Source organism: Salvelinus alpinus, chromosome 28 (assembly GCF_045679555.1).
Source record: "Salvelinus alpinus chromosome 28, SLU_Salpinus.1, whole genome shotgun sequence".
Lineage (NCBI taxonomy): Eukaryota > Metazoa > Chordata > Actinopteri > Salmoniformes > Salmonidae > Salvelinus > Salvelinus alpinus.
Genome location: NC_092113.1, coordinates 25,495,396 through 25,516,543, shown reverse-complemented (window position 1 = coordinate 25,516,543; position 21,148 = coordinate 25,495,396). Strand labels below are relative to the sequence as shown.

Here is a 21,148-nt window from a genome sequence, read left to right as displayed (position 1 = left end):
GGAGATGTCTACAAATGGAGACTGTCTAATGCACTTGAGATGTCGAATTGTTGTGCAGTATGGGTTTTATAAATGAATGCAGCTTCCACTGTATTGTTTCTTTGACTCATATTGAAAAATTGTCCTTTCAAATCACAGCAATAAAAATATGATTTAAAAAAATACTCTTCCTGTGCACATACACAGATGTTGACAGAAGGCAAAAACGTAATTCCCACTATTAGGGTGGTGGCGGTGAACACTACATCTACACTATCTTACTCAGTGGGCATGGGGCCGATAACCCATTGAGAGGACCATATCAGTCACATTAGTAGTGCCCTGTAAAGCAGTGGGAGCCGGTCAGTGTGGTGTTGTCCATGGCTGCTCGGAGTACAGAGAACGTAGTACGAAAACCTGAGCTCAGCGCTGACTCATGACTCATTTCCTCAGCTGGAAAGTGAAGGATGCCTCCCACAGAGCAAGACAAAAAATAGCACAAAGACCTCACTGCTCACTCGCAACCTGGATGTACTGTAATCTGGACACACCAGTGTAGAGAACGTTTGGCCGAAGCCTAAACTAAAATAACCCAAAGTTCTCCATCTCCTGCTTTCCCAATGAGCCAGGCCAACCAGAACGATGGGTATGAGTGAGAGTGTAAATAAATTCAGCATCCAACTGCAGACCTAGGGAGGGAACGAGGGCAGATGGGAGGGAATATATTCTTGGAATGAAACACAGCCCTGTTCAGTACTGTACTGACGGGGAACCTGGCTGAGAAGTTACTTGGCACACTATTTGGCACAGGATCTGTCAATTTCTAAATGAAGTGTCGACTCTTTCCATCTGAAACACAACGATGTGCAAATCAAATGCACCTCTGAATGTGCAGTGCAGAGATGCCACTATCTGAAACGGTTAAATCCTAGCCTTAGGCTACTTATTTTAATACATCCCTGTGCCTTTTCATCTTCTGTGTGCCTGATGTGTCAGTCAGAGCTTTCCACAAAATCAATGGTGGAGAGAAGAGAATGGTGCTTAGTAATTTCAGCCTTTGAGCTGGTTTGAAAGAGTGAATGTCTTATTTAAATTGCCCCCTACTGGTTACTTTGTGACCGTTGTCGTGAGCCCAGGAGTCGGTCCGTCAGGAATCTGAGTAATCTTTAGGACTCTCCTGGCTCTCATGTGGAGCTGAACAGCACTGAAGATATCTTTCACGACACAGCATGGGGCCTCAATTTACTGTGACATCGGAATGACTACAGTATTCATGTAACCTACTGTATATGCACAACCAAGGTGTAGAATACAATAGCCTAGTTGAAGTCTATGGGGGGGGGGGGGGGGGGGCTATATACTATTTGAAATAATAGACTGACATGGCCTTTTCATTTCTAAAGCACTGTCATCAAGTAATGACATTTTAGAATTAAATGTATTTTTATAATTTAGAATTGAAGTTAATTTCAATTCCCTGTTTACTTTAGCCTAATATACATTGGACAGACGTTTTTTCCCCTACCAACATCAAGTCGGTTAAAAGTGGGACAATTTGAGCTTTACCCTTGTACTGTAATGATGACAGAAGTGGAGGGAGGGAGCAGGAGGAGGAGGGAGAGGCGGGAGGGAGGAGGAGAGGGGGCAGCCCTCCAAACACCTGCAGTCACAGACCTTCACAGCACAGGACCCTCACGAGGAGAGGACATATGGACCTACATTAAGCTATTTACTTATTTTCGGGTGGATGAGGGCTATGGGAGTAAGACAACATTTGTTAGAATGATCATTTTATAATTCTTGATCGGAAATCTATGTTATATTTTTCATGCTGTTTGGAAATAAATCGAGAGAGACGTTAGAAACGGTGTCTCTCTATGATATACAGAGGTATAATTTATTGGACGTTTAAGCATTAAATACTTTTCCAAACGCATTTTCGTTGTTTTCGTGTGGGACTTTTCATCTAAGGAATGTAGCCATAACATCTTATTATGTGAGTTACGGGTCTCCTACACCAGCCGGAAAGAAAAAAAAAGAAGGTAGGCTACTTTGGCAAGTTTTCTCTAGACACTTTTATTAACATCACAAGTATTTGTTTGTTTTTTTAGTCAGTGTGTTGAGGGACCAAAGTAATTACCAAGAACGAGGGGTAGCCTACATATATGGAGAGAGCGTCTACTCGCTGTCTTTTGATGTGAGTTCACAGGTAACTGCGATGTTATCAGGAGCCAGTGATCGTCATGGTCATGAAATGCATTCCTGCATAATATGCGCAGTCGACTGTTCATATTTTTCCCCCTTCAAACATTTACAAGATTAAAACATTTACAAGATTAAAACATTTACAAGAAAAAAAAGTGAGAAAGATTATTGTAAAATTATGTTCACAGGACACAATTTAAACCACAAATCAAACTTTTGGTCAGAGAGAAAATGGACCATGTCAAATATAATGTTAGGTTTATAATGTTAGAATAAGTGCTTTATAAACCACAGCTTAATAATTATGGCTGGGCACAAATTTCAGCACTCAGGGGAAAATATCTAATTTATTTATAGTCTATAAAGTTCTATTCATGAAGTTTTATGAAATGCTTCAAACAACTCAATTTAATTGACTCCCTTTTGTATTTTTTTTTATTCTAGTAGATGTAGAAATATTCTGTGGCCTACTTGATACATTTGGTTAGAAAAAATAACAGCATTTCAGGGCTCATCTGAAAAGTACACCTTTTGGGAGAGAATGTAATGGACATTAAGGATACAGTTTTTTGTATTCATAATTTACACAAGATGCTCTTCAGCAAAGTACAGATACTACATAATGAATGCTGACATAAAAGTAAAACAGTTACCTGACAACACCCCTAAACTGTCAGAAATGGTTTTCAGATATCCAACTGTTTCTTTTGCCAGCTATGTATTTTGAAATATGCATGAGGGGTGAAATTCAGTACTGGTAATGTACAGTATGTCACAGTATGGCTGTCTAGCTGTCTCCCATGCACTCTCTCAGACACTTACAGTCATTCACACATTGATAAAGAGCTCTCTCTTTCTCATTTCTTCTCTCTCTCTCTCTCTTTCTCTTTCTCACACACACACACACACACACACACACGCACACGCACACGCGCGCACACGCACACACACACACACACACACACACACACACACACACACACACACACACACACACACACACACGCACACACACTAATGATGTGACGTTCTCTTTCAGATCTTTTTCTGCCATAGTTATGGCCAAGACAGCAACTCGGACCGTACTCCTCCTGTTGAGTGTATGTGTTTGCATCTCAGGCCTCCAACAGTCTGCTCCAAGGGTACGGCTGTCCTTCAAAGGTGAGCTACCTGAACAGAACACGCTCACAGACACACAGACACTGCTCATCTGTCAGCTGGGATGGCTTCCAGGCCATGTTGGTTCAGTTATTTCTTATTTGGCCTGTGGATTTCAGAAAGTCTTGTGGGTTACTGATTATTAAAGATTAGAAACATTTCCTTCATAATCTAAGAATTGGTTATTCGATCTGCTAGACTAGCGGGTGAACACTGCTCGGTGAATAGAAGTTTAGGTATTGTGTTCGAAAGTTATTTCTGTAAGTGTAACCTGGATGAAGGCTTCCATCAAAATAATGCTGAAAGATTACAGTGATTACCACATGCTGTCGTCACTCCTCGGTTCACACACACACACACACACACAGGCACACGCACACACACACACACACACACACACACACACACACACACACACACACACACACACACACACACACACACACACACACACACACACACACACACACACACACACACACACACACACACACACACACACACACACCTTTCATTGCACCACAAGGGGTGACTCACCTGAAAGAACTGTAAATAATAATTATCTGCATGATTCAGGTGTATAGAATTTCTGTTCAGGTATACCACAACATCATGACGGACGTGTTGGGAGCAAGTTGAGTCCCTTACAATCAGAATTATATGTCTGGCCTGAGAACTTGGACTGTCATGATCTCTATTAGTCAGCATGCGTTTTGGTGTAGAAGCTTATTATGCCATGAGAAAAATTAGAATTTGAGTAGTATCTTTAGAATAAAATGATTTAATGTTGACGTATGTGGCTCTAATATAGGGATGAGAAAATCATGTACATTGTGAACGTATTGCTGTAAAGCATAAAGGGTCCCACTTTAATACGAAGTACAACTTATAAAGGCTTTATATGGCATACATAAAGGCTTCATAAGCACTACATAATTGCTTCACAAATCATCTATAAGTGCATGTCATAATCTATAAATGGTGTATAAACATACATAGTGTGTTATGTTACATTTGACAATTCACCCTGAAGTGGGAATGGTTATGTCATCCTTTATACACCATTTAGAGCATGACATACGCTTATAGATGATCTGTGAAAAATGTATGTAGTGCTTATGAAGTGCTTATAGTGCTTATGAAGTGCTTATGAAAGTGCTTATGAAGCGTTTATGTATAAAGAAGTCTGTACAGCACTGAGAGTATAAGCTGTTTGCTGAATGAGATTAGTGTTAAGGGTCAGATTAGCAAAACATTGTGTTTGTTTTCAGGCTATGAAATTAGCACCCTTAGTTCAAGTATGTATTAGTTTACTTGGTTGCAATGTGGTAGGGAATGTCACAAAAGTTGAGCCCACACACCAATGTTTGCATAATGTTTGCTAAAAGTAAGGGTACGCCTGTAACTGGTGGTAATATAACCAAATGGAATTATATTCAATTGCTTTGATACTGTATTGATTTGGATTGCTGTGGATGATATTAGATTTATTATCTGCTTGCTGCGACTGTCCCACAATGACTGCAACCAATCTCTGTTAACACTGTAAAGAGCTCACTGGTATTGGTAGTCATTCAAATCCACCACTAGAACCCAATCATCATCTCCTCATTTCCAAGAATAGGCAGAACAGTGGGATGTGATCCCCTGCTCTGTGTTTTCTGTCATTCCAAAGATTGATTGTTCATTGTTTGCTCTCTTTGTTCCATAAGGCATTTTTTTGTCGGGGGGGGGGCATCTGACTGATTTTGAGACAGACTGGGACTGTGCGACCTGGACTGGGTGACTGGGACTGGGTGAGTGGGACTGGGACTGGGTGACTGGAACTGGGACTGGGTGACTGGGACTTGGTGACTGGGACTGGGACTGGGACTGGGACTGGGACTGGGACTGGGACTGGGACTGGGACTGGGACTGGGACTGGGACTGGGTGACTGGGACTGGGACTTGGTGACTGGGACTGGGTGACTGGGTGACTGGGACTGGGTGACTGGGACTGGGTGACTGGGACTGGGACTGGGACTGGGTGACTGGGACTGGGTGACTGGGACTGGGACTTGGTGACTGGGACTGGGTGACTGGGTGACTGGGACTGGGTGACTGGGACTGGGACTTGGTGACTGGGACTGGATGACTGGGACTGGGACTGGGTGACTGGGACTGGTGACTGGTGACTGGGACTGGGTGACTGGGACTGGGACTGGGACTGGGTAAGTGGGACAGAAGGACAAGACCACTGGAGACATGCCAGATCAAGATGGTTAATTATACTGAACAAAAATATAAACGCAACATGTAAAGTGTTGGTCTCATGTCTCATGAGCTGAGATAAAAGGTCCCAGAAATGTTCCATATGTATGAAAAGTTTATTTCTCTCAAATTCTTTGCACAAATTTGTTTACATCCCTGTTAGTGAGCATTTCTCCTTTGCCAAGATAATCACAGGTGTGGCATATCAAGAAGCTGATAATACAGCATGATCATTACACAGGTGCACCTTGTGCTGGGGACAATAAAAGGCCACTCTAAAATGTGCAGTTTTGTCACACAACACAATGCCACAGATGTCTCAAGTTTTTAGGGAGCATGCTGACTGCAGGAATGTCCACCAGAGCTGTTGCCGAAGAATTTAATGTTAATTTCTCTACCATAAGCCACCTCCAACGTCGTTTTAGTGAACTTGGGAGTATGTCCAACCAGCCTCACAACCTCAGACCACTTGCAACCACACCAATCCAGGACCTCCACATCGGGCTTATTCACCTGCGGGATCGTCTGAGACCAGCCACCTGGACAGCTGATGAAACTGAGGAGTATTTCTGTCTGTAATAAAGCTCTTTTATGGAGAAAAACTCATTCTGATTAGCTGGGCCTGGCTCCCAAGTGGATGGGACTATGCTCTTCATGTTTCCTGGTTGATGGGAACTGTGTCAGAGGAAGGGACTAAATAAAGGTTATTCCAGTGACCTAGAGTATGGATATGGATTTTAAGTTGTCTTCTGCATTATAGAGACAATGATTTAAAGCCTCACTTTTCCTTACGTATACTAAGTGTACCAAACATTAAGAACACCTTTCTAATATTGAGTTGCACCCCTCCATTTTCCCTCAGAACAACGTCAATTTGTCATAGCATGGACTCTACAAGGTGTTGAAAGCGTTCCACAGGGATGCTGGCCCATGTTGACGACATAGCTTCCCACAGTTGTATCAAGTTGGCTAGATGTCCTTTGGTTGGTGGACCATTCTTGATACACGCGGGAAACTGTTGAGCCTGAAAAACCCAGCAGCGTTGCAGTTCTTGACACACTCAAACTGGTGTGCCTGGCACCAACTACCATACCCTGTTCAAAGGCATTTAAATATTTTGTCTTACCTATTCACTCTCTGAATGGTACACATACACAGTCCATGTCTCAGTTGTCTCAAGGCTTAAAAATCCTTCTTAAACCTGTCTCCTCCCCTTCATCTACGCTGATTGAAGTGGATTTCAAAGGTGGCATCAATAAGGGATCGTATCGTTCACCTGGATTCACTCAGTCAGTCTATGTCATGGAAAGAGCAGGTGTTCTTAATGTTTTGTATACTCACTGTACATTACACTAAAATGGTGTGATCTGGACATTTTTCTTATGTCTTTCATGTCTGGAACTGGTTTACCTGAATCAAATGCGGTATGATGACACATTATGTGTTTGTTTATCAGATGGTGCCAACTGACGTTGTTTATGACGGAGAGGATGAGAGCAGCCGTGTAGGGGCCCAGGGGTGTGGCGTTTCTAGTTTTAGCCTAGGCTGTCAGTCCACTTTCCCCAGTGGATGAAGTGGACGGAGGTTTGCCAGAGATGCTTGTTATCCTGTGCAGATCCGATTGTGCAGCAGCTTGTTTTAGCGGCACATTGACTGCATCCTGTTAGCAGTATTCAGACAAACAGTCACCTCAAAGGAAGACGGCAGAGCACTTTGATGTAAACACAGACATCCCTACTCCGGCCAGGCTAAAACAGTATATGTGTACTTCATGCTGATGTTTGTTCACAAACCTTTGCCAAATGCCATGAGACATTTATCATCTGTCCCACATGGGGATATCTGTGTTTTGTATGCTACTTAGTAATTACATCATAGCACTTAAGAGTTTGAAAGCTATTCTACATAGGTCAGTTTTATTTCACCTTCATTTATCCAGATACCTCCCGTTAAGGTCAAGATACTTATTTTACAAGGGAGACCTGGCCAAGCGGGCAGCTCCAGTAAAATAAGTCATTATGAGGACCTGATACGGGGAGAGGTGAATGAAGAAGAGACCTGATTTAAAGCATTTACTTCGAGTTCATCTGACTGTGTCCTCAGAGACCTACAATAACAACCACAAAGTGGCACGGTACATTCAGTCAATGCCACAAACTCAATCAGAAGCTTGGAACACATAAAATATTTAATTCTTAAAAGCTTCTGGAATACGTCCTGAGATAAGTTAAATTTAGTCATTCACACATTTTCTCTTACTTTGAGGATGGTGTTAGTCTATGTTCAGTAAGTGTTGCTGAGAGTGAAAAATGATGCACTTGTAGTCATTATCAGGGAAATGTCATGTGACAGATTCAAAGAAATAAGCAGAAAGAAGTTATGGCTCCCCCTGCTGAATATTACAATTGTACCATTCTCGTGCTACAGAACTTATTTTACATATGATTTACACTAAGTTTGTGTCTCTGTGTGCGTGTGTCTATGCATGTGTGCGTCTATGCGTGTGTGGGCGGGTGGGTCTCTCTCGTCCCCAGAGTTGTTGGACACCAGAGCAGCGCGTCCCTTCTCCTTCTCCTTCAACACCAGCGATTACCGCATCCTGCTGATGGATCAGGACCAGGGCCGTCTCTACCTGGGCAGCCGGGAGTACCTGGTGGCCCTGGACATGCACAACGTCAACAAGGAGCCACTCATTGTAAGAAGAACACACATAAACACAACTCTCCTTTATGAAAGTTTAATGTGGTGGCAAAATGTGGTAGTTTAATGTGGTAGTTTAAAGTGAGAGTAAAATGTGGTAGTTTAGTGTGGTAGTTTAATGTGGTAGTAAAATGTGGTAGTTTAATGTGTTAATTTAACGTGGTAGTAAAACGTGGTAGTAAAATGTGGTAGTTTAATGTGGTAGTTTAATGTGGTAGTTTAATGTGGTAGTAAAATGTGGTAGTAAAATGTGGTAGTAAAATGTGGAAGTTAAATGTGGTAGTTTAATGTGTAGTAAAATGTCGTAGTTTAATGTGGTAATTTAATTGGTAGTAAAATGTGGTAGTTTAATGTGGTAGTTTAATGGGGTAGTAAAATGTGGTAGTTTAATGTGTAGTAAAATGTGGTAGTTTAATGTGGTAATTTAATGTGGTAGTAAAATGTGGTAGTTTAATGTGGTAGTTTAATGGGGTAGTAAAATGTGGTAGTTTAATGTGGTGGTTTAATGTGGTAGTAAAATGTGGTAGTTAACTTCTACTTGCACAGCATCCCGGATCCGGGAGCACCCCCCACAGTAAAAAAGCTGACTAGCATAGCCTAGCATAGCGTCACAAGTAAATACTAGCATCTAAATATCATTAAACCACAAGTCCAAGACACCAGATGAAAGATACACATCTTGTGAATCTAGCCATCATTTCTGATTTTTAAAATGTTTTACAGGGAAGACACAATATGTAAATCTATTAGCTAACCACGATAGCAAAAGACCCAACTTTTGTTTTCCACCATTTTTTTCCTGCATGAGTAGCTATCACAATTTCGACCAAATAAAGATATATATAGCCACTAACCAAGAAACAACTTCATAAGATGACAGTCTGATAACATATTTATTGTATAGCATATGTTTTTTTAGAAAAATGTGCATATTTCAGGTATAAATCACAGTTCTACATTGCAGCTGCAATCTGAAATAGTGCCGAAGCTGCCAGAATAATTACAGAGACCAACGTCAAATACCTAATTACTCATCTTAAAACATTTCTGAAAAATACACAGCGTACAGCAAATGAAAGCCCAACATCTTGTGAATCCAGCCAATATGTCAGATTTTTTAAGTGTTTTACAGCGAAAACACGATATAGCATTATATTAGCTTAGCACAATAGCCAGAAACACAAGCAATTTACCAGCAGCACAGGTTAGCGATCGTAACAATACAGCAAAAGATATATCATTTTTGACTAACCTTGATATACTTCGTCAGATGACAGTCCTGTAACATCATATTACACAATGCATATAGGTTTTGTTCGAAAATGTGCATATTTAGCAGCACAAATCGTGGTTATACAATGTGATCAGTGGCAACAGGTCATGCATTCTGGCCGGCGCCATCTTGGAAAGGCACCTAAGTTTACGATTATTTATCGATTAGATTGACAAAAAAATACAGGTTGGACAGCAAATGAAAGATGCATTAGTTATTAATGCAACCGCTGAGTTAGATTTTTAAAATTAACGTTACTAGACATACAGTGTGCGTTACAGCCAGACTAGTACCGCAATAATGGCGGACAAATCCGTTTACATTTTTCCACATAAATACGGAATAACATCATAAATAGCTCTTACTTTTGGACGAGCTTCCATCAGAATCTTGGGCAAGGTGTCCTTTGTCCAAAAGAATCGTTGCTTGGTTGTAAAACGTCGTCTTCAACTTCGGAATTAGCAGCTAACAATAGCTATGTGGCCACAACATGCCCAAATCCTCAAAAGGCAATACTAAGGAAATTCCGAAAATAGCAATATACTCGCATAAACTGATATAAGTCGGTTTAAAATAACTTCGTTATGATGTTTCTAAAACCTATATCGAATTAAATTACAGACGGATATATCTAAGGACGATAACTGAGCGTTTCAAAATGCCATCCTGAGGTCTTGCTTTGCGTAATGACGAATGTCGAAAAGAGAGCTCTCTTCGTTCCTTGGCCTTTTATAATGTCTGAGAACTACGTAGAAACTCCATTCCACTTCTCATTGGTTACTGACATCCAGGGGAAGGCGGGTGCAGTTCATGTCGACCCATAGGATACATACAGAGCTTTAAACTGATCTGAGAACAGAGCCTCGTTTTCAGACCTTCGCAGTTCCTGTCATGGATTTCGCTGCAGAAAGAGTTCTGGTTCACCCACAGACATAATTCAAACGGTTTTAGAAACTAGAGATTGTTTTCTATCCAATAGTAATAATAATATGCATATTGTACGAGCAACAATTGAGTATGAGGCAGTTTAATTTGGAGACGATATTTTCCAAAGTGGAAACAGCACCCCCTAGATTGAGAAAAGGTTAAATGTGGTCGTAAAATGTATTAGTTTAATGTGGTAGTTTAATGGGGTAGTAAAATGTGGTAGTTTAATGTGTAGTTTAATGTGGTAGTAAAATGTGGTAGTAAAATGTGGTAGTAAAATGTGGTCGTTTCATGTGGAAGTTAAATGTGGTAGTAAAATGTGGTAGTTTAATGTGAAGTTTAATGTGGTAGTTTAATGGGGTAGTAAAATGTGGTAGTTTAGTGTGGTAGTTTAATTAGGGATAGGGGGCGACATTTTCACTTTTGGATGAATTGGTGCCCAAATTAAACGGCCTCGTACTCTGTCCTAGATCATATGATATGCATATTATTATTACTATTGGATAGAAAACACTCTGAAGTTTCTAAAACTGTTTGAATTATATCTGTGAGTAAAACAGAACTCATATGGCAGGCAAACTTCCAAACAGGAAGTGAAAATTCTGAAATGGGTCGCTGTGAAAGGCATCGCCTATTCAATTCTCCTATATTTATGGATCTGTATGCACTTCATACGCCTTCCACTACAGGCAGTAGAACGTGGAATGAAGCGTATAGCTTGATGTGGGACCGGATGAGAGCCATTGGAGTGACTGGTCAGGCATATTGCCAGTTCTTGGCCACGCACACTACGCATGTGATGTCCTTCCATGCTATCGGTTATATAGATATGAAGAAATGCTCCGTCTGGGACGTTATTGGATATATATGAGAAAAACATCCTGAAGATTGATTCTCAACTGAGTTTGACCAGTTTATTTGATTTGTAATATCACTTTTTGAAGTTTTTGTTCATTAGCGTAAAGTTCTATGGACACGTGAACTACACATGCTAGCCAAAGTTGCTAATTCGACAGAAGTAATGGACATTATAAAACAAAAAAACGATTTATTGTGGAACTAGGATTCCTGGCACTGCATTCTGATGAAAGATCATCAAAGGTAAGGGAATATTTATGATGTCATTTCGTATTTCTGTTGACTCCAACATGGCGGAGAATGGCTGAGCGCTGTCTCAGATTATTGCATGCTGTGCTTTTTACTAAAGTTATTTTTTAAATCTAACACAGCGGTTGCATTAAGAACCAATGTATCTTTAATTATATGTTAAACATGTATCTTTCATCAAAGTTTATGATGAGTATTTCTGTATTTCACGTGGCTATCTGTAATTACTTTCGCTATTTTGGAGCCATTTCTGAACATGGCGCCAATGTAAAACCACGATTTGTGGCTATAAATATGCACATAATCGAACAAAACATAAATGTTTTGTATAACATGATGTCATATGACTGTCATCTGATGAAGTTGTTCAAAGGTTAGTGATTAATTTTATCTCTATTTGTGAGTTTTGTGAAAGCTATCTTTGCTGTGAAAAAATGGCGGTGTGTTTTTTGGATATTGTGGTGAGCTAACATAAATATATGTTGTGTTTTCGCTGTAAAACATTTTAAAAAATCGGACATGTTGGCTGGATTCACAAGATGTTTATCTTTAATTATATGTACAACATGTATTTTTCATCAAAGTTTTATGATGAGTATTTCTGTATTTCACGTTGCTCTCTGTAATTATTCTGGCTATTTTGGAGCCATTTCTGAATATGGCGCCAATGTAAAACCACGATTTGTGGCTATAAATATGCACATAATCGAACAAAACATAAATGTATTGTATAACATGATGTCATATGACTGTCATCTGATGAAGTTGTTCAAAGGTTAGTGATTAATTTTATCTCTATTTGTGGGTTTTGTGAAAGCTATCTTTGCTGTGAAAAAATGGCTGTGTTTTTTGGGATATGGTGGTGAGCTAACATAAATATATGTTGTGTTTTCGCTGTAAAACATTTTAAAAATCGGACATGTTGGCTGGATTCACAAGATGTTTATCTTTCATTTGCTGTATTGGACTTGTGATTTCATGAAATTATATTATATTATATTAATGTGGTGGTAAAATGTGGTAGTAAAATGTGGTAGTTAAATGTGAAAGTTTAATGTGGTAGTAAAATGTGGTAGTAAAATGTGGTAGTTTAATGTGGTCATTTAATGTGGTCATTTAATGTGGTAGTAAAGAGACCTCAAGTAAAATGCTATTTTACTGTGTGTGGTAGAATTTTTTGTTTTGTGGTCTTTCCCTGACAGATCCATTGGCCAGCCTCTGACAAGAGAAAAGGGGAGTGTCGGATGACAGGAAAAGGAGGACAGGTGAGAATAACTTGTCTTCGTGAAAGACGCCTGGCCTCTCTCCTTACAGGATGAACTAATGATGTCCCACTTTCATGGGTCTATTTCACAGTTTTGAAAGAGATAGCCTTGTTTTTTTTAAATTCAACAACAATTGATAACATTCCCATATCTGTGTACACACACCAGGGTGAGTGTGCAAATTTTGTGCGTATGATAGAGCCATGGAACCGCACCCACCTGTACACCTGTGGGACCGGAGCCTACCAACCCATCTGCACCTTCATCAACAGAGGCTGGAAGGCAGAGGTGAAAGGTTCAATATGCCCAAAATCATTCTAAAAGACATTCAACTGCAGCATATCTGTGTATATTTAGGCCCAGCAGCCCGGATTACTAAACACTCTAGTACTTAAAACTAGGCCACAGATCTGAGCTCTATTTCTCTATATACTTTTGTCATTTCATTACATTTGATCCTTATCTGGCTTTTCTGGTCCCTCTCTTTCCAGGATTATGTGTTCAGACTGGTTCCTGGATTTCTAGAATCAGGGAAGGGCAAATGTTCCTACGATCCTTTCCAGGAGAACATTGCTGCTCTTATCAGTACGTTTCACCTCACTTATGAATACACTTAGTAGACTTCCCAAAACTGAAAACAACAGGTCCTCTCACTTTCACTTTTTCCTAACCTCTCCTCTCCACCTCTCTCTCCTTCTCCTCTTCAGATGGGAATCTGTATGCAGGTGTTCATGTCGACTTCATGGGGACAGACCCAGCCCTCTTCAGGACCATGGGGGGCAGAACAGCAGTCAGGACAGAGCAGTATGACTCCAGGTGGCTCAATGGTGAGTTACTACACCTGAAAAAGAGCACCACTTTGTAAGGATGGACTCCGAAAGAGGTGTTATTTCATGGTCCTTCTAGCCGGATACAGATATAAGAATAATTGGCAAACTGTTGCTAATGAATTCTGAGAACAACTGCAAGTTTCTCTTTCTTTCATCACTCACACCTCTCGCTCTTTCTCTCTCTCTCTCTCTCTCTCTCTCTCTCTCTATCTCTCTCTCTCTCTCTCTCTCTCTGTCTCTCTCTCTCTCTCCCTCTCTCTCCGTCTCTCTCTGTCTCTCTCTCTCTCTCTCTCTCTCTCTCTCTCTCTCTCTCTCTCTCTCTCTCTCTCTCTCTCTCTCAATTCAATTCAATTCAATTCAATTCAATTCAAGGGGCTTTATTGGCATGGGAAACATGTGTTAACATTGCCAAAGCAAGTGAGGTAGGTAATATACAAAAGTCAAATAAACAATAAAAATGAACAGTAAACATTACACATACAGAAGTTTCAAAACAATAAAGACATTACAAATGTCATATTATATATATGCAGTGTTGTAACAATGTACAAATGGTTAAAGCACACAAGTTAAAATAAATAAACATAAATATGGGTTGTATTTACAGTGGTGTTTGTTCTTCACTGGTTGCCCTTTTCTTGTGGCAACAGGTCACAAATCTTGCTGCTGTGATGGCACACTGTGGAATTTCACCCAGTAGATATGGGAGTTTATCAAAATTGGATTTGTTTTCGAATTCCTTGTGGATCTGTGTAATCTGAGGGAAATATGTCTCTCTAATATGGTCATACATTGGGCAGGAGGTTAGGAAGTGCAGCTCAGTTTCCACCTCATTTTGTGGGCAGTGTGCACATAGCCTGTCTTCTCTTGAGAGCCATGTCTGCCTACGGCGGCCTTTCTCAATAGCAAGGCTATGCTCACTGAGTCTGTACATAGTCAAAGCTTTCCTTAAGTTTGGGTCAGTCACAGTGGTCAGGTATTCTGCCACTGTGTACTCTCTGTTTAGGGCCAAATAGCATTCTAGTTTGCTCTGTTTTTTTGTTAATTCTTTCCAATGTGTCAAGTAATTATCTTTTTGTTTTCTCATGATTTGGTTGGGTCTAATTGTGCTGTTGTCCTCTTGTCTCTCTCTCTCTCTCTCTCTCTCAGAGCCTGTGTTTATTCAGATTCAACAGATACCTGACAGTGCAGAGAGGAATGATGACAAACTCTACTTCTTCTTCCGGGAGAAGAGTTTGGATGCAGGGGGAGGGTCCAGCCCCAGTGTCCTGGCCAGAGTGGGACGAGTGTGTCTGGTGAGAGTTCAAATGTTCATACTCTCCTCCAGACATAAACATATTCTGAATGGCAGTCATAGTGGATAATTTATGGCTAAATGCTTCAGGGTAAAAATCTGTATTATACCGTGATACACTTCCCTTAACTCTTTACCTTACCTTTATGTTACTTCCTTTCCTTCTCTTCCCTCATCCCAGGATGACGAAGGGGGTCAGAAGTCCCTGGTCAACAGATGGACCAGCTTCCTGAAAGCCCGACTCATCTGCTCTGTGATCGGAGAGGATGGGGTGGAGACCTCATTCGATGAACTGAGTGAGACAGACCTCAATGAAAGATTTACTAGATCATTAGTTATTATTAGTCTATGGGTCTGAGTCTCTCATCTGCAGGAAGGTAATTTTCTGTCTTCCAGGGGATGTTTTCATCCAGCCCACGCAAGATGAACGCAACCCTGTGATCTATGCCCTGTTCACTACTGCTGGGTAAGGTCATCATTATATCCTTCTTACATCACCTTTTATACTTCCCCTTTCTCCAGTCCCCTTCTGTCTATACCCATCCTGCTGTCACTGCTTCATGGTTTTGTACTTTCATATAGCAGCTGTAGGTTTACCTCTCTCCTCTTTCCTCCACTTCCCTGGTTGATGCTTACTGGATTACTCATTCTTTTCCCTTCTTTCCCTCCCAGCTCTGTGTTCAAGGGTTCAGCAGTCTGCGTGTACTCCATGGCTGACATCCGCAACGTCTTCAATGGACCCTTCTCCCACAAACATGGTCATAACTACCAGTGGACAGTTTACACGGGCAAGATTCCCTACCCTCGCCCTGGCACAGTAGGTTTAGACCAGTTACTCACTGCAAACAATCAATACTTTACACACAAATTCAAGTGATCCTCACCTCTGTCGATTCATACAATGTATTGCTTACTCTCTCTCTCTCTCTCGCTCTCTCTCTCTCTCTCTCTCTCTCTCTCTCTCTCTCTCTCTCTCTCTCTCTCTCTCTCTCTCTCTCTCTCTCTCTCTCTCTCTCTCTCTCTCTCTCTCTCTCTCTCTCTCTCTCTCTCTCTCTCTCTCTCTCTCTTCCAGTACACTGCTCCCTCCTCCCCCTCTACTCTGTACGCCTCCAGCCCTGGCTGACCTTCTTCTGTCAACCCCTTCTCTCTCTCTCTCTCTTTCTCTTTCTCTTTTTGTTACTCAAAAATATACAATCCCTCTCTTACTCCCCCTAGTGTCCAGGAGGAACATTTACTCCAGGTATTCGTACCTCTAAGGACTTCTCAGACGAGGCAGTGAACTTTATGCGAGCCCATCCCCTCATGTACCACCCTGTGTACCCTATCCACCGTCGCCCCCTGGTGGTGAGGACTGGTGTGGACTACCGCTTCACTGCCCTGGTGGTGGATCAGGTGGACGCCGTAGACGCCCGATACGAGGTGCTCTTCCTGGGCACAGGTGAGAGGCTCTCCGTCCCAGGGCAATTGGCTGACTGAAGGACTTCATTGCTTGTTCGAATTTCACATTTTGTATTTTGTCCAAATTCTTGTTCCAGATCGTGGCACTGTCCAAAAGGTCATAGTTTTACCTAAGGACCCGAGCACCATGGAGGAGCTCACCCTGGAGGAAGTGGAGGTTTTCAGGGTATGCCTATAATGATTATCCAAATATTGTTTAAGTTATAGCAAAAGTCTCCAACCACTGTCCTTGGACATTCATTCAATGGTTGTGCTCTGTAGATCCTGATGTGAGACATTACATTTAATTACAGACACATGCTGCTGTCAAAACAATGAAGATATCATCTAAAAGGGTAATCTGAACTCTTGATTTCCTTTTATTTGTAAACATTTTTAGGGGGTAGATCAGCTTTAATATTGCAGATAGATTGTGGCTTCTATCAACGTAAATGTCTGCATCATTTCCAATCCCCCAAACTCTCTCTTTGTTAATCAACAGGAAATACTAGAGAGATATTGTTGATACTGACCTCTTGTTTTCATTGTCATTATAGCAACAGCTGTATGTGTCATCAGAGGCGGGGCTAACCCAGGTGTCTCTCCACCGCTGTGGGGTGTACGGGAGGGCCTGCTCCGACTGCTGTCTGGCACGGGACCCTTACTGCGCCTGGGATGGGGAGAGCTGCTCCGCTTTCACCCCCGCCACCAAGAGGTCAGGACCACAACACACACCACAACATGTCATCTAGCAACTAACAGTGGAAGGGGTGTCATGATACATTATAAGTCTTCTTTACTGTGTCTGTACTTGTGAAATGTTTTCGATGAACCCTGCTCTCTCTCTCTGTTACCCAGGAGGAGCCGAAGGCAGGATGTGAAACATGGTGATCCACTGCGACAGTGCAGGGGCTTCAATGCCAAAGGTTAGTCAAGACACTTTAATCTTCAGAATTCAGAGTGACACACATTCAAATCATTTAATAATTTAAAAAATGTGCAAGGAACTGGCATTTAAAATAATCTCCCTCCCCCCTCCTCCGAACATCCTCCCCTCCTTCAGTGGAAAAGCGTTTGAGAGAGACAGTCCAATTTGGTGTGGAGGGGAGCAGTACATTTCTGGAGTGTCAGTCTCGCTCTCCTCAGGCCACAGTCAAGTGGCTCTATCAAAGGGGAGGAAGAAGGAAAGTGGTAAGGAAGAACATATAGGTTTCTATTTCTGCTCTTTGAAAAGCAACCCGTATTATTCAAATACCAAATTCAGATCACATTTACATTTACATTTAAGTCATTTAGCAGACGCTCTTATCCAGAGCGACTTACAAATTGGTGCATTCACCTTATGATATCCAGTGGAACAACCACTTTACAATAGTGCATCTAACTCTTTTAAGGGGGGGGGGGGGTTAGAAGGATTACTTTATCCTATCCTAGGTATTCCTTAAAGAGGTGGGGTTTCAGGTGTCTCCGGAAGGTGGTGATTGACTCCGCTGACCTGGCGTCGTGAGGGAGTTTGTTCCACCATTGGGGTGCCAGATCACATTTACACTGAGTATACCAAACATTAGGAACACCTTCCTAATATTGAGATGCACCACCGCCACCCCCACCCCATTTCAACAGTTATGTTAAGTTGGCCTGATGTCCTTTGGTTGGTTGGTGGTCCATTCTTGAAACCCACAGAAAACTTTAGAGTGTGAAAAACCCAGCAGCGTTGCAGTTGCAGACAATTGTGACATGGATTGTGTAAGTGTGCCATTCAGAGGATGAATAGGTAAGACAAAATATTTAAGTGCCTTGAAACGGGGTATGCTAGTAGGTGCCAGGCGCAATAATTTGAGTGTGTCAAGAACTGCAACACTGCCAGGTTTTTCACGCTCAACAGGACTCTACAAGGTGTCAAAAACGTTCCACAGGGATGCTGGCCCATGTCCACAGTTGTGTCAAGTTGGCTGGATGTCCTTTGGGTGGTGGACCATTCCTGATACACACGGGAAACTGTTGAGCCTGAAAAATCCAGCAGCGTTGCAGTTCTTGACAGAAACCGGTGTGCCTGGCACCTACTACCGTACCCCATTTAAAGGGACTTAAATATTTTGTCCTCCCCATTCACCCTCTGAATGTCTCAATTGTCTCAATGCTTAAAAATCATTATTTAACTTATCTCCTCCCCTTCATCTACACTGTGGATTTAACAGATTTAAGTGACATCAATAAGGGATCATAGCTTTTCTCTGCATTCCCCTGGACAGTCTGGCATGGAAAGAGCAGGTGTTCTTAATGTTTTGTACACTCAGCAAAAACAATTTTTTGGGGGGGGGGATTATATTATTTTGTACAAATATAATTGCTCACATAGAGAGATTTTTTTCTCTCAAAAAGATAGGGGTCAAAATTTTTGCCACCCTTGTTTTCAATATCTTTCAATACCTCACCTCTCGAGGATAACTGCACTGAGGTGTTTTTCAAAATGTTATGAGACTGGAGGGATCAAAGAGGGATCTTAGATATTTGACCATTCCTCCATACAGAATCTTTCTAGATCCTTGATATCCGTTGTCTGCTCCTATGGACTGTGTGTATTAAGAATGGTCCACCCCCCAAAGGACATCCTGCCAACTTGACACAACTGTGGGCAGTGGTGGAAAAAGTACCCAATTGTCATACTTGAGTAAAAGTAAAGATACCTTCATAGAAAATGACTCAAGTAAAATTGAAAGTCACCCAGTAAAATACTACTTGAGCAAAAGTCTAAAAGTATTTGGTTTTAAGTATCAAAAGTAAATGTAATTGCTAAAATATACTTAAGTATCAAAAGTAAAAGTATAAATCGTTTAAAATTCCCTATATTAAGCAAACCAGACTGCACCATTTTCTAGTTTTTTATTTCATTTACAGAGAGCCAGGGGCACACTCCAACACTCAGACATCCTTTACAAACGAAGCATGTGTTTAGTGAGTCTGCCAGATCAGAGACAGTAGGGATGACCAGGGATGTTCTCTTGATAAGTGTGTGAATTGGACCATTTTCCTGTCATGCTAAGCATTCAAAATGTAACGAGTAAAAGATGTAAAAATATAAATAGTAAAGTAAAGTACTGTACAGATGCCCCAAAAAACTACTTAAGTAGTACTTTCAATTATTTTTTACTTAAGTACTTTACACAACTGACTGTGGGAAGCATTGGAGTCAACATGGACCAGCATCCCTGTGGAACGCTTTCGACACCTTGTAGAGATCATGCACCGATTAATTGAGGCTGTTCTGAAGGCAAAAGGGAGGTACAACTCAATATTAGGAAGGTGTTCCTAATGTTTTGTGCACTCAGTGTATATCAACAAGTAATGGAAAATATCTATAAAGCAATAGGCGTTCACTTTTGAAATACAAATGAGGCACATTTGGACCTTGTTCACACCCTCACTACCATAACACTCTCTCTCCCCATCATGACCATAACACTCTCTCTCTCCCTCATGACCATAACACTCTCTCCCCCTCACTACCATAACACTCTCTCTCCCTCACTACCATAACACTCTCTCTCCCCCTCACTACTATAACACTCTCTCTCTCCCTCATGACCATAACACTCTCTCCCCCTCACTACCATAACACTCTCTCTCCCTCACTATCATAACACTCTCTCTCCCCCTCATGACCATAACACTCTCTCTCCCCCTCACTACCATAACACTCTCTCTCCCTCACTACCATAACACTCTCTCTCCCCCTCACTACCATAACACTCTCTCTCCCCCCTCACTACCATAACACTCTCTCTCCCCCTCACTACCATAACACTCTCTCTCCCCCTCACTACCATAACACTCTCTCTCCCCCTCACTGCCATAACACTCTCTCTCCCCCTCACTACCATAACACTCTCTCTCCCCCCTCACTACCATAACACTCTCTCTCCCCCTCACTACCATAACACTCTCTCTCCCCCTCACTACCATAACACTCTCTCTCCCCCTCATTACCATAACACTCTCTCTCCCCCTCACTACCATAACACTCTCTCCTCCTCACTACCATAACACTCTCTCTCCCCCCTCACTACCATAACACTCTCTCTCCCCCTCACTACCATAACACTCTCTCTCCCCCTCACTACCATAACACTATCTCTTCCCCTCACTGCCATAACACTCTCTCTCCCCCTCACTACCATAACACTCTCTCCCCCTCACTACTATAACACTCTCTCTCCCCCTCACTACTATAACACTCTCTCCCCCTCACTACTATAACACTCTCTCCCCCTCACTACTATAACACTCTCTCTCCGCCTCACTATCATAACACTCTCTCTCCCCCTCACTACCATAACACTCTCTCCCCCTCACTACTATAACACTCTCTCTCCGCCTCACTACCATAACACTCTCTCGCCCTCACTACCATAACACTCTCTCTCTCCCTCATGACCATAACACTCTCTCTCCCCCTCACTACCATAACACTCTCTTCCCCTCACTACCATAACACTCTACCCCCTCATTACCATAACACTCTCCCCCCCTCACTACCATAACACTCTCTCTCCCCCTCACTACCATAACACTCTCTCTCCCCCCTCACTACCATAACACTCTCTCTCCCCCTCACTACCATAGCACTCTCTCTCCCCCTCACTACCATAACACTCTCTCTCCCTCACTACCATAACACTCTCTCTCCCCCTCACTACCATAGCACTCTCTCTCCCCCTCACTA

The 21,148-nt window shown here is 41.8% G+C and overlaps 1 protein-coding gene across 2 annotated transcripts in view; it reads left to right on the top strand.

Annotated features, from left to right (window-relative positions):
• The first annotated feature begins 1,879 nt into the window (after window positions 1-1,879).
• Window positions 1,880-21,148, top strand: part of LOC139557488 (semaphorin-3F-like) — a 57,308-nt gene continuing 38,039 nt past the window's right edge. Inside the window, exons 1-17 of one of the 2 annotated variants that reach the window (XM_071372378.1) lie at window positions 1,880-2,021; window positions 3,224-3,345; window positions 8,127-8,287; window positions 12,802-12,864; window positions 13,033-13,152; window positions 13,356-13,449; window positions 13,572-13,691; window positions 14,844-14,989; window positions 15,170-15,284; window positions 15,385-15,454; window positions 15,661-15,805; window positions 16,204-16,426; window positions 16,524-16,612; window positions 16,740-16,781; window positions 16,983-17,140; window positions 17,284-17,351; window positions 17,489-17,616. In XM_071372378.1, coding sequence (XP_071228479.1) covers window positions 3,243-3,345; window positions 8,127-8,287; window positions 12,802-12,864; window positions 13,033-13,152; window positions 13,356-13,449; window positions 13,572-13,691; window positions 14,844-14,989; window positions 15,170-15,284; window positions 15,385-15,454; window positions 15,661-15,805; window positions 16,204-16,426; window positions 16,524-16,612; window positions 16,740-16,781; window positions 16,983-17,140; window positions 17,284-17,351; window positions 17,489-17,616 — 1,845 coding nt within the window. In that variant the 5' untranslated portion in view covers window positions 1,880-2,021; window positions 3,224-3,242. The remainder of the gene's footprint in view (window positions 2,022-3,223; window positions 3,346-8,126; window positions 8,288-12,801; window positions 12,865-13,032; window positions 13,153-13,355; window positions 13,450-13,571; window positions 13,692-14,843; window positions 14,990-15,169; window positions 15,285-15,384; window positions 15,455-15,660; window positions 15,806-16,203; window positions 16,427-16,523; window positions 16,613-16,739; window positions 16,782-16,982; window positions 17,141-17,283; window positions 17,352-17,488; window positions 17,617-21,148) is intronic. The other variant, XM_071372377.1, reaches the window with a different exon arrangement.